Genomic DNA, 14,610 nt, shown 5'->3' with positions numbered 1-14,610 from the left:
CATATCACTGTGTGTCGACAGCTGTAGGTTGATGTCTGGCAAATATGTAATTTAGTAATAGTCACATTATGTAGGTCAACCGAGTTGCAGTAAAATATACCTCCCAAACCATACACATACACAGCCAGTCGGCCACACACACTAACTCACGTACACAGTCCTGTGCCTGGCTCTTCCTGTTCTTTGATGAGAGCTGTAGTGATGGGCTTTAACAGATTAAGCTGGGCTCTGAAGTTTGGGGGCTTTAATTACAGAGACTATTTACTGCATGTTACTGGGAGATGTGCTCCTACCACCGCCCGACCCACACCAAAGCCTCCTTTTGAAGGGGCAGATTGAGACAGAGGAAGTCCAAGGGCTGTTTCCCATCACTAGATAGAGGGGGAGAAAAGATGAGGTTGGTTACGTGCAGGGGTGGAATTGGGATGGAGGGGGGGATTGGATGGAATCACTCCATGAAACTCCCAATGCAACATACTAGGAATTCACTTTAAAAAACACATTTTATATGTCTTATAACTCTGTTCTTAAGCGTTGCATCCCAATTCCACCCCTGGTTAGTATGAAAGGGAAAAGTATGAGCCACAAGACAAAAAGAGCCCCTTGGCACTTGCATAAAATAACAAAATAAAGACTTTACATCTGTTTTAGAAGTCAACTGTTTCAGCCTTTCTGTTGAACAAGCCCAGTATCATTCATGTCAGTTGCATGTACAGCTATCACCAAAACAAGACTAGACCAAGTGTAGTCAACCATTGACAACATAATTCTAAATGTCGAAGCTCAACAACATAATGAAAACATCACATATTTCACTGGCGGACACGGTAATTGAATTATCCGTGTCATCTCATTTGTGAGCAAGAAGTGAGAGGTTGAGGGAGTATGCTTCTACACATCATTAGGAATGGAAAGTGTGGAAAGAAAGACAGCTGAGTTTCTTTCCTGCAGCATTCCCAATGCTCCTGGCTGGAACCAAAACGAAGCACAGCCTGATGTTTCCTCATTCCCTGGGAGCAGTGTGTGTGTGTGTGTGTGTGCTGACGGTGTGAATGGGGACAGCTGTTAGAGTCGTAATCACTGAGTGTTCAGAGGCCTTTTCTCAAGCATTCCCAAGACTTCCCCCACATTTGGCCGTCGTTAGACCTCTGAGGGATAGGTGAGGGCATGTGTGTGTACATGTGACCGTGTGTGTGTATGTGTGTCTATATCCATTAAGTTGGGCTGCACTTGGATCTACCATCCAGCGAAAGCGAGAACGCTAGAGTATTTCAGTAAGAGGGATATCAAACTAAATGGCACCAAAAATGTTTTCCTTTTCAAAACGACTGAAAGCTTGAACGTGATACCATCATATTTCAACATTTGGTATTTGGAAAACATCAACGCCCCATTTGTTCAAACCAATTATATTTAATGTCACTTTCTATCGGCTTGGGTGTCTCTTTATGCATTCCAAATGAAAACTCTAGCAAAGTACTTTTCATCCAAGACGTATTTCAATTCATCACATAATACGCCTCAGTTTGAATTCAGCATAGCGTAAATATGTGAGTGGATACAGGTAACTCTATCCATGAATGAGTGTTTGTAGTAAGAAAAGTAGATTTGAATGGTGCTTGCATTTGTGAGGCTTCATACATTACATTACTTACAGTTGGGAACCATCACACTGGCTTCCTGTAAGGGCAAGGATAGACATTCCTGAAGTGGAACAGAAAACTGGCACCAAATGGGATAAAACAGACCCAAACAGGGAGGGACTACCTGAACCTGTCCAATAAGAAACACTCGTTTTTGTTTCCCGTTCCAAAAGGCTTTGCTACGGTGTGCCACAATAAACACAACTCAGTATGGTAGGAGGAGCAAAAGTGAGACAAGACACCAAGGATATGTAGTACAGCTGTGGGTATTAAAAAGGTTCTTTTTCAAAATGTCTGTTGCAGCAACGGTACATTGTTACTGTGACAAACTCTCTTGATGGGTGACGCCAAGCAGCAACTCCATCAGCGATCATCTAACAATAACCTACGCAGTTAAATACATTTCTGAAATATACCCAACAGTGCAATTGCGTCCCTTTTTGAAGGAAATGTTTTTACATGAACTGCAGTGCAGGTTAACTTTAGCATGCCCACAACTGTATGATTAACCTTACCACTCCTAAGACATACTATTAGCAAAAGTGCAAACACCAACAAAAGACCACTCCACAAATGTACACATGAATATACTCAATACTGTTCTGCACAGTGCATAGTTTCCACATACATGTACAGAAACTCAAACATGCATACTCTTGCACATGTGTTCTGCACACATGCTTGCATGTTAGCACAGGGACACAAACACATGTACACGCACTCACACATACACACGCACAGGCAGCCAGAGCGTGCACACACACACCTCCTTGTTCACCTTGTGGTGGGCCGGTATCCTGTGTTGACAGTGCGGACTCCCATTGAAAAGTTCACTCTTCTCCTCCCCCCTGGCAGATGTTCACAGTCAGCGGGCAATTTGAGAATGACAGATCCGCTCACGCGGCATTTTAGATATCCCAAATACCCTGAGACATGGCATGGACAGATGGAGAGAGGGAAGAGAAACCATGCATGCCTGACATGCAAAATGGATGGGATAGTCAGTTGGTAGTGCTAGCAATGTCAAGGGTTCAATTCCACAGGGATCACATAGACATACAAAAAATGTATGCACTCACTAAGTGGAATGTATTAAGTATCTGAACCTGGCTGTATGCAGCAACCGACAAGTGAATTGACATCTATGAATCTCTATGGTAAAGAGGAGTGACTGGTGGAATGCACAACAGTTAAGAAAATCTTCTCCCCTTCAGAGGACTCAACATGTCTCTTTATTGCCTAAATTGCAATCCTATCTTGCACAGAGAACAGACTCAGATGCATCATTCTTTAAAGAATCAAACATGTTGTCTATCCTAACTCATAGAGCGGCCCAGTTCAGTTGGACTGGCTAATCTCATCTCTCACCCCAGAGAGTTATGTAAGAAGTACATTTCTCCACGTGGAGCAGAGTGGAGTCTAGAGATAAATATGAAAGGAATGGACATTCATCCCCCATTGCCCTGCAACATGTCAAACATAAACACTGTGTGCCTGTGTTGCACAAAATGGGATGAGAAAGAATCATTAATGCCCACTCCAAACAGACAAGAACCAGCGCCAAGTTGGACAAAGACAAGGCCGCTGCGGGAGCTACACTGCAGCGCGAGAGAGAGAGAGAGAGAGAGAGAGAGAGAGAGAGAGAGAGAGAGAGAGAGAGAGAGAGAGAGAGAGAGAGAGAGAGAGAGAGAGAGAGAGAGAGAGAGAGAGAGAGAGAGAGAGAGAGAGAGAGAGAGAGAGAGAGAGAGAGAGAGAGAGAGAGAGAGAGAGAGAGAGAGAGAGAGAGAGAGAGAGAGAGAGAGAGAGAGAGAGAGAGAGAGAGAGAGAGAGAGAGAGAGAGCATGAGATTGAGTGAGAGTCAGACAGAGAAAAAGACAATGGGAAAGAGAGAGAGAGGGGAATGAGAGAGAGAAAGATAGTGAGAGGGAGGGAGGGAAGGAGCAGGAGGGGGCAGCTGAAAGCAATCATCTGCCATGGGAAGAGGCCGTTACTGATGTATTTCAGATGCTGATGATGATGACAGCTTTCTTCCATCTTCATAACTTCACAAAAATCAGAAACCTTTTGTCCAAAAATGCAGAAAAGATCATCCATGCTTTTGTCACTTCTAGATTAGACTACTGCAATGCTCTACTCTCCGGCTACCCGGATAAAGCACTAAATAAACTTCAGTTAGTGCTAAACACGCCTGCTAGAATCTTGACTAGAACCAACATTTGTTATCATATTACTCCAGTGCTAGCCTCTCTACACTGGCTTCCTGTTAAGGCTAGGGCTGATTTCAAGGTTTTACTGCTAACCTACAAAGCATTACATGGGCTTGCTCCTACCTATCTCTCCGATTTGGTCCTGCCGTACATACCTACACGTACGCTATGGTCACAAGACGCAGGCCTCCTTATTGTCCCTAGAATTTCTAAGCAAACAGCTGGAGGCAGGGCATTCTCCTATAGAGCTCAATTTTCATGGAATGGTCTGCCTATCCATGTGAGAGACGCAGACTCGGTCTCGACCTTTAAGTCTTTACTGAAGACTCATCTCTTCAGTAGGTCATATGATTGAGTGTAGTCTGGCCCAGGGGTGCGAAGGTGAACGGAAAGGCACTAGAGCCTTTGCTGTCTCTGCCTGGCCGGTTCCTGTCTCTCCATTGGGATTCTCTGCCTCTAACCCTATTACGGGGGCTGAGTCACTGGCTTACTGGTGCTTTCCATGCCATCCCTAGGAGGGGTGCATCACTTGAGTGGGTTGAGTCACTGACGTGATCTTCCTGTCCGGTTTGTCGCTCCCTCTGGCGCGTGCAGTGGAGGAAATCTTTGTGGGCTAAACTCAGCCTTGTCTCAGGGTAGTAGGTTGGTGGTTTGTTGATATCCCTCTGGTGGTGTGGGGGCTGTGCTTTGGCAAAGTGGGTGGGGTTTTATCCTGCCTGATTGGCCCTGTCCGGCGGTATCGTCAGAGCAAATTCACACAGGCCACAGTGTCTCCCGACCCCCCCGTCTCAGCCTCCAGTATCTATGCTGCAATAGTCTATGTGCCGGGGGGCTAGGGTCAGTCTGTTATAGCTGGTGTTATTCTCCTGTCTTATCCGGTGTCCTGTGTGAATTTAAGTATGATCCCTCTAATTATCTCTCTTTCCCTCTCTCCCTCCTATCCCGGATGACCTGAGCCCTAGGACCATGCCTCAGGACTACCTGGCTTGATGACTCCTTGCTGTCCCCAGTCCACCTGGTCGTGCTGCTGCTCCAGTTTCCACTCTTCTGCCTGCAGCTATGGAACCTTGACCTATTCACGGACGTGCTACCTTGTCCCAGACCTGCTGTTTTCAACTCTCTCTCTCTACCGCACGTGCTATTTCAACCTCTAAATGCCCGGCTATGAAAAGCCAAGTGACATTTACTCCTGATGTACTGACCTGTTGCAACCTCTACAACCACTGTGATTATTATTTGACCCTGCTGGTCATCTATGAACGTTTGAACATCTTGGAGAAAAATCTGGCCTTAATGGGCCGCCAGAAGGGGACTGGCCACCGCTCAGAGCCTGGATCCTCTCTAGGTTTCTTCCTAGGTTTCTGCCTTTCTAGGGAGTTGTTCCTAGCTACCGTGCTTCTATATCTGCATTGCTTGCTGTTTGGGGTTTTAGGCTGGGTTTCTGTACAGCACTTTGTGACATCTGCTAATGTAAAAACGGCTTTATAAATCAAATTTGATTGATTGATTGATTGATGACAGATTTTGATTGATTACACTGGATATTCTCTGGACATTCCCCTACTTAAACCGTTGTTGTATCAAATTATGTCAATTACACAGTTATTGAGACAGTCAGTTGTAATCAGGGGTGAAATAGGTCAAAACTCACTCTGGATACTGACCATATAAAATTGGAAAACCTTGCCTGACAACTCAAACAGAATTCTCCCACTGCTCTATGTTTGCTACACACTTCAGTCTGAGACTGCCATCGTTGAAGTCGTTGTGGTAACATCAAAATGAGGGGTGTTGTACAAAACAAAGTAATCAGTGATTTGATCATCTCTAACCAATCAGAGTATCAAAACCAATGACACATTTTCAAAACGCTGCTTAAACCACGTGTGTTCTGGCTCTGGCTGAACCCATTGGTTTCTGGGATCAATCAGAATGGTTACAATGTTGTGTTTGCGTTCTAGAAATCGAGGAGGTACTCAGATCCAGACCCATTGTGGAGAAGAAACTAGTGTGACATGGCCGGAGCAAGGAGTTTGGGTAGCAAGCCAATGAAAAACACACTTTTACATGTCAAAATGTTTCCACTCCTACTTGTAATGTCTTATGCAGAACAAGTCTTCCACAGAGAGCAGTGACATGTTGTGAACACTGGCCTATGCAGTTGTCTTAATCCATTTAGATTGGACACTCCCCATGTCTACATCCCATAACTGACTCCAATGCCACAACAAAGTATTTATTTTAGCTGGCACCAGCTTTGCAACTGTGTTGAAAGTCAGTAACCATCGTTGAATTTGTCTGTCCCCTTTAATGTGGGGACAGAAATAAGTCCTTGTGGTTTGGACGAGAGACCCAGCTGGATTTATAGGTCCTATTTAATGTGGAATTCAGAACTCCATTAGTGATATCAAGTTCAGCAGTGATGACTTGATCTGTGTCCATCCATCTAAGTCTGATTAAATCAACTAAAGTCAACAGGAAGACGTCATTATGTGGCTATAAACAAAGACATACATAGTTACTCAGTCACAGCAGTGACTGTACAACTAAATTGCCCTGTGGTCAATGAATCCTTCAGTTTATTGCATCTTAATCCAGTCTTAGATCTTTGTGTTAATTTCCTGCATTTACTAGAGAGTGAAAAAAAAAATGAAAGCAATATATCAAAAGAGAGGGATGGTTGTTTGAGCAACAACTGAAGGACAGGAATCTTCTCTCCAAGTGTTTTCCCTGGCTGCTCATATGGAAACCTTATGCACATTCTGAGTGAAGAAGAGATGCCTCGAAGAGAAACAGACCCTCCGCAACACAAAGTAGATGCTCAGAGGAAAGTCAACAAAACACTGACTATGAGATGAGTGGGTGACACACAGGGTCACATTAAAAATGGGTTGTAAATGGAAGAAAATGTCCTGAAACAGGTTGGCACTACCTGAATTTGTCCAATAAGGAACGCTTGTTTTCGTTTTCAACGGTGTCCCAAAATCAATGACCCTGCAGTCAGTTAGGTCAATCACCCTAATCTCAACTATTTGACTGTTTATTTCCGACCTTGGACAATGAAGTGTTTACAATAGACTTCAACATGATCAGTTGTGGCATCTTTTTTAGACTCTGCAAAATGAGTTACTCTTTGTTGACGTTGGAGTTGAATGAAAGGCAAACCCTTATGAGCTTATAAGGACATCATGACAATGGTGAAGCCAAAGTGTAGTGTTGTCTTTTGTTCTGAGCCTGCCAGAGAATGCATCAGCCCAACAGGACACAGCTCAAACACACGCACACACTTTAATTTAAACATATCTGCATAGTGAAACACAACATTACAAACGTAAAACACACACATCTGGGGATCTAGTTCCATTTTCATGTCCTCATGAGTGGCCAGATGCAGAAAATGTCCTGTTTTCTCAATTGAAAACAACTGTGTAATACTCCAACGCAATTAAGTAAAGACATCATCACAGCCCATGGGGTTGCCTTTAACGAAGCATCCCATCTTGAGACACACAGGAATTCTAGATGGACCCTCTTAACCTCCAGCTGTTTCTAGGCTTATGACACACTTTGCAGCCATAGAAATATCATTACTAGAATGGAGGGAAAAAAGATCTTCATACAACATACATTCGGCTGCACCCTCAGAATGTCAGCTTGAATGGGGATGACCATTCTAGTAATTATATTAATACGGTTGGAGGCTCGGAGCTATTGAGCCGACCCCCGTGGAGACCACCAGTCTTCGTCCTTAGCTGGGGGAGGAGGGGTGGGGTACAGCCAAGCGAGCCAGGCCTCCAGTGGCCAAGGCACAGCCAACCATGACATACTCTATTTGTAGGGGTCTCTGAAGGATGGGCAAGGCTCTGTAGCGTGTCAAACCCCTCGTCATCCACACATTTGTGCCGTTGCTGAGAGACAGCTAGGTCACTCAGCGATGCGCTGTTTGGCAGGATTTTAGGTGACCTCTGGTTTCGAATCTCTGTAATGTCATCAGAGCGAGTTGAAAGCAAAGCAGCATCACAGCGGAGTTCTTGTACAGACAGGTACTGAAAAACACACTAAACAACTATCCAATCACACCGTTTTAATAATTTACTTTAGTCCTCTTCATCTCGGTGGGACATAAGGCAGTAACAATAATTTGTCACTGGCCACAGCTTGTGCCCTGTTCCATGAGACCAATCTCTTCCAGCTTAGCCACCACTGTATAAGGTAACAAACAAAAAAAAAGGCACATCATCCATAACTCAAAATGATCTCACAGGAATCCATGTTACAGGACCGATCAGGAGCTTCTGTGTGATAGCAAATGCAAAGAAGTGTAAAGAAATGAATCCCCCACTAGGAGGGTGTGTTTTTAAAGGGCTGAGGTGAGGCAGTCGAGTAGGGGCACATGCCCGTGGTGCAGGGGGAACAAGCAGGTGCCTTCCTGTTGGAGCAGATCTACCTTGGCCCATGGTCCAAAACTCCCTCAGAGAGAAAAGAGACGCACTGTTTCAATCTAGTATTCAACATACACACGCCACTCTCTGCAGGGAGTCTATACACATTCTGTAATGGCATGAGACAGACCCAAGAGACTAAAAACTATAGGAAGATAACCATTCCTTTCAAATTGGTGAACTGAATACATAGTGAGTGTTTCATTGATGATTTAGGATTCAACACTTAGGGTCATTATCATTACTACACAATATCTGGTGTTCTTGGTTCTACATAGTCAGAGCAAATGCATTTATATTCTTTGAGAAAGTACTCCACCTACTGGCAATGATGGGAAGTTGCGTCAACATTTAAAGTTTCACGTTAAATAAATGTTAGGAATAGCGTATTTTTCCATATCAAAGTTTATTGCTGACATGCATGTAGAGATTTGATGAAGTACAAAAATATGTCTTTTATACAAACTTTTCTAAATCTCTGTACAATTAGCCAGGTTTTTGTATTAGATGCCCATATCCAACCAAGCAGCTTGCAACACAAATCTGGATGGTTTCAACTATTTATACCACCACATCATACACCATAATCTATTTTCCAGTTGAAATATTCAGCAAATCAAATACATCCTTAAACTGACAGACATTTCCCCAATTTTAGAATTATGGTAAAAATGAAAAATCATGTTGAGTATTCATTAAATGAAAAATCGGTTGTATTATGAAAAACATTAGGTTTTTCTGTAAGACTCAAATTCCCAATTCTTCCTGGTTGGTTGGTTGGTTGATTTCAAGGAACTATATTGTGGGACCACCTTGCAAGTAAAAAAATCATGCAAAATCACATTTTACAAAGAGCTCAACATCATGCTTCGTATGGTGCTTTCAGTCCACCTATGAAGGGGACAACTTTCTTAGACATCAAATGGGACAATTCCAACAGCTAAATGTGAACACTATCTTGATAATGCTACAGATAATACATTACTATCAAGGGTCTTTTCTAATAAACCTACATATTTATATCCAATAGTGGGTTATGGTCACCCTCAAGTAAGATGGGATTTCAAATTTGCCTTCAACTTCAGCAAGGGCTGTGGTGTTCACAAAATACATTTTTCTCATGAACTACTGACACACTATCAACTACAATACTGCTTTTATACCCAGAAATTCACATTGAGGTGGGGAAAAAGCAAAATTTTCTCAAAATCTCATTTAATTATAATTTTTTCTCAAAATGTGGTGGCTAGCATCGCCTGCATGTCTATATATCATTTGTTTTAAAGCAGGGCTGTTCAGGAGTGTGCAATGTTACAAAACGTTCAGATAGAAATCAAGATATGATTTTCTGTCATGTTGAATTTGGAATCGTGTCAGTTCTATTCAACACATATCTAGCTGCAACATTTGGAACATTTCACCTCATTGAATGTACCCCTGATCAGAGCTGGTATCATTCCACTAGATGTAGATGGCAGCTCTACTGGTGTTGTCGCTGTCATGTTGGTATTATATTTACATACTGACCATAAGTCTGGTATGGGGCGATAAACAGTTGGCCTGGTCCCAGATCTGTTTGTGCTGGTCATTGTCAAGGCAATAGGCGTTGGCAAGACCGCACAAACAGATCTGGGACCAGGCTAATAAACAGTACATCACTACCATAAATCATTATTTATAATGTGCGATTATTTTCTGTGTAAAAAATAGAACTATGCAGTCCGTTTCATTATTAGTGTAGCTTAATCGACCACGAGTGTGTGGCAACTGCAAAAAAGTATAATAAAGAGATCTTCTTTAATGAAGATAGCTGATAGAGAGAAAAAACTGCAATGGCGGCTCAAGTTTCAATGTCTGGAGAAACAAATGGAACCAGAACACATCTTGCTTAAAGCAAAAATGACTAAGAGATTTGATGCCTGAAAATGGACAGTGAATAAATAAATCAACATACATGAAATTAAGGAGGAAAAATACAACATACAATGAAATAGGAAACTGACTCGAGTTTCTACTCATGTGATCAATTTAGATATAAATAGGGTGGAGGTCTAAGCAATGCGGATACCCATAAAGATGGGCAAGCTTATGTGAACAGATGCCTAATATTGTTCACGAGTTAGTAGTTTAGCAACATTTTGGTAAAGATGTGAATGCATCAACACCTAAAGGCCCCAACACCAACTAACCAATGAGCCTAATCATGGGTTGCACGTTTCTTTACAATATTGTTTTGAACTGATGACTGACTGAACATTCTACTCAATGCATTGTCAATGACCGCTGATTAAGATTTAATCAAAAGTGCGTTACTGTGGCTTGGAAATAAAATGACATTTCATAATTTTGATGTCGCCAGATTGACTGACTGAGCATTCTACTCAATGCATTGTCAATGACCACTGATTAAGATTTAATCAAAAGTGCGTTACTGTGGCTTGGGAAAAAAAATTCATCATTTTGATGTCTCCAGATTGACTTTAGATGGAGTATAACGTTAGCTAGCTAGATAACATTAAGGGGAGCCCACCGGATTTTAGCTAGCTAACATTAGCATTGCTAGCTACTTTTGACAAACTTTGTTAACTAACGACAACATTGCCATCTTTCTAAAGTAAATTTGACGACATGATAATGGCAAAGTTGTTTCCTACCAAATATCTACCTACTTTAGCAATGTCATCGTATTTCCAGGACACTAGTGCAACTTTGACGAAACAGCCGTTAGCCTCCGTCCAGAATGATTGGATTTATCACGACGTTTGGCACCACTATGGCGCCGCCAGCAGAGGGAGGCTTGAAAACGCGCATAACAATGGAATGACGCGACCGAGTGACGGAGACGCAACCTCATTGTTGAGAGTTTCTCTATGAAATATGACACTATCTATTCAATTATCACGATCATCATCATAGTTAAGTCTTTCATGATGAGCTACTACAATATAACTTACAACAGCTAAAGGGGCTCGAGTACTATGATCATTACGGTTTTGTCTGATTTTAAACTTAAGACATTGCTACGCACTAGAGCATTCACGACTAAGACGGGCAACATGTGGGATGCTCATCTTTCATAGCGGACACATTCAGTCTAGCCAGTCTTAGAAAAGCCTGTATGTTCTCGGTGTGTGCAAGCAACTGAGGCAGGCAAGATAAAGACATTGGGAGGATGGCTAGCTTAAGGGTCTGCACTGACTCACTGGGCTTAAATAATGTGGCTCTAGTCTGCACCTACCACTGAAAAGGCCCTGGCTTTGTCTAATACACCCCTGGCTGGAATCACACTTATCTACACACTGACAATCACTGGCATTACCATTGATTCACATTCATGCCCAATACTTGTCCCACAATGATGATGTCACACAGGGTAAGTGGGAAGTTGAATACCTGGAAGTTGTTCAGTGGTGAACGAGGGGGAGGTATAATTTCCTTGGCTAACAATCAGTTAAGACGCTCCATGATTTTTCACCCAAAGAAATGTGTCCACGTCTCGATTATTAATCAAAGATGCCATTTAGAACAGCAATAACGAGAGAGGATCAACATTAAACATCTAATAAATGTCTAATAAACCCCCCCCACCCCCCACCCAGCTCTTGGCATCACAACTTCCAGGTACTTGACACTAGATGCCTAAATGCAAAACAATGGTTCCATAGGGGGTGAGCGAAAGCAAGAAAACAATGCAATCTGCTAGACTTAAAGATAGAAGTTGGCGATTTGGCCACCCTTTGATAGTTAGCATCTTCAATGTAGAATGGATAGAAGGGTAAAATGCTACTTATTACTCATAAGGAAAAAAGCTTATTCATATTCCACATTCCTAACCTTTATGCACCAAAACATAGTAATGCTTTCTGTCTATGGTGACAACACTACCTCTACAATTCCTTGTTTTTCGAGAATGGTGGACATGGCGTAAAATGCACACATGGTTAGAAAGAGATTGAGAGAGGTAGATTTGAAGTCGTAGTTGAGACAGACAGGACAAGTCCAGATCATTTTGGTTATGAGGAAACTAAAGAGTGAGTGGGCGGGCGCGTGAGTGACGTCCATGATCAGGTGATCTCAGTTTGGAGAGTTGAGGGAGGGAGGTTAGAGGAAGGTTGCTACATGGTTCTTCTGGCCCTGTATTGCTCAGGGTTTTCCAAAATAAATGGGGGTAGTTGGAGGGTGATGGCCAGGTCTCAGCAGAGGGAAACACACACGCGTGTCTGGAATCCCCCTGGCCTGTATGAGTCCATATGTGCCCATAGCTGGCTGGCTGAGAGCAGCGTGTGTTTAAGATCAGTGGGGTTCGGTGGAAGCCTTTGGTTCAGATCTTCAGATTCTCCAGCCATCCCATTCCTGTGCACACCGCCGACACCCAGACTTGAAGTGTGAAAACTATGAGAGGTTGTCAGGTGAGTGATCAGTTCTGGTGCTCCCCCATGTCTGTTCCCATTCCACCTACCTAACTCACCACATCTAGGGGCCCCTCTACCCAAGGGAGGGTCGGGCTGGGGCTAAGCTCCCATCGACATTCTCAGTTTTCGGTTCCCTTCCCGACCCAACCCTTATGTGTTCCTCACCCCACGTGTCCTCCAGAGGGCAAGATGAGGGGTGAAGGGGCTACTTCCGGAGGAAGCGCTGGGCCAGGATGGCGGCGTCCAGAGGGCTGACGGGCGTGGCATCGTGGCCCAGGCGCCGCACAGGCGGGATGGCGCCAAACTGGCGCTTGGCGAGGAAGCTGGCCTTGGCCTCGTGAATAGTGTTCTTCTCCTCGGCCAGCAGCAGCTGCTGACGCATGTAGTTCTCAAACTCGTACTGCGACGACTCCTCCGTCACCTTCACCTGGGATAGAGAGACAGATTATGTTAGTTACACACTGGGTCGTGTTCATCAGGGCAGTGGTTTTCAAACCTCTTCTCAGTGACCCCCAGACATTTTACAATGCTGTTATATTTACACATTTGTTATTGATTAGTTTAAAATCAGGTGTACTAGATCTGGTATTGCTCAAATACATGGAAGGCTGGGGGTCACTGAGGAGAGGTTTGAAAACCCCTGCATTAGGGCACAAAATGAGCAAAAGGTAGTCCCTTCCCAGTTTGTTAGTTTTCTTCTGTTTGGTGCCTACTGAACACAGCCCTGCTGTTACACATAGGGATACTGTTGCACAAATTAGAGTCTGGTTAATGATCTCTTCAGCATCCTTGTCAAAACAGAGCTGATTAACCTATGTCAATCTACAGCTTTATGACTGAGAATGTTTCTTGTCAAGCCATACTTGTACACACTTTTGTATTTCTTACAACACCTTTAGATTTATAAAGAACATTGGATTCAACTGCAATGTAATGAAAGTGCTAGCCTCATTGTGGCGCAGTGAGAACAAGGCACCAGTCAGTAAGGGAGGAGCAATTGGCTCTGTTCCCCGGCAGGCTTTGGGTGAGCTGAAGTTCTGTCTGATGATTAGCCATGTGCTAACGCTAAAGGCTGAGGGAGGATCAAGGGGTTGTTGACCACAGGGATCTCACCTCCTGGAGATGCTCTGGGTGGCTGACCTGGTCATCGATGTCCGGTACAACCTGAAGAGGACCGGTCAAAGATGATACTGACTGCCTGCAAAGCACACACACAGGATACAGTTTATCGACACAGCATGGACTGACTGATGATTCTATTGTGCAGCGTTTAAATTAACCTATGAAGCTATGTTGCACCAAGTTAAACATCTTGATGGCATTAAAGATGATATTCTCACACCTTATTGTATTGTTGTTATGCACTTTTCCAACCACAAAATCACTACTGCCAATATTTCCAGTTCCCACCAGGGGGCATGACTCACCATGAGGCGATAATGCCGCTGAGAGACTCCAGGACCTCTGCGGCGGTCAGCCTCTGCTGGGGGTCCAGCACCAGCAACTTCCGTATAAGACACACAGTGTTCTCCGACACACGCCCGTCCCTGAGGGGAGAGAGGGAGGAAAGGGAAGAAGGAGAAAGGGGGAAGGGTTATATTTATGGCCTTCAGCACCAGAAGGAGAAACTGTTGAATAATACATTGGAGGAACCAATAAGAGCATGGTGCTCTGTAGATCAGCTGGTATAGCATAGCGTTTGCAATGCCAGGATAGTGGGTTCGATTCCAAGGACCACCTGTACGTAAAATGTATGCATGCATGACTAAGTCACTTTGGATAAAAGCATCTGCTAAATGGCATATTACTATTAGTTATAATAGTGTGTGGCTCAGAACTGAATTGATATTGGCAGACTTGCACAAAGTCCTTGAGTAGCCCAACTGTCATGATATGCATCATTGTA

The 14,610-nt window shown here is 43.5% G+C and overlaps 1 protein-coding gene across 1 annotated transcript in view; it reads right to left on the bottom strand.

The window, feature by feature from the left end:
• Positions 1 to 8,679: 8,679 nt before the first annotated feature.
• The window catches only part of LOC121555815 (serine/threonine-protein kinase 40), a 35,054-nt gene continuing 29,123 nt past the window's right edge, over positions 8,680 to 14,610 (bottom strand). The window contains exons 9-11 of the mRNA XM_041869666.1: positions 14,132 to 14,251; positions 13,818 to 13,902; positions 8,680 to 13,131 (exon numbers count right to left, since the gene is read on the bottom strand). Coding sequence (XP_041725600.1) covers positions 12,910 to 13,131; positions 13,818 to 13,902; positions 14,132 to 14,251 — 427 coding nt within the window. The 3' untranslated portion in view covers positions 8,680 to 12,909. The remainder of the gene's footprint in view (positions 13,132 to 13,817; positions 13,903 to 14,131; positions 14,252 to 14,610) is intronic.

The sequence above is a fragment of the Coregonus clupeaformis genome, unplaced genomic scaffold, assembly GCF_020615455.1.
Source record: "Coregonus clupeaformis isolate EN_2021a unplaced genomic scaffold, ASM2061545v1 scaf0152, whole genome shotgun sequence".
Lineage (NCBI taxonomy): Eukaryota > Metazoa > Chordata > Actinopteri > Salmoniformes > Salmonidae > Coregonus > Coregonus clupeaformis.
This window is presented reverse-complemented; position numbering and strand designations above follow the sequence as displayed.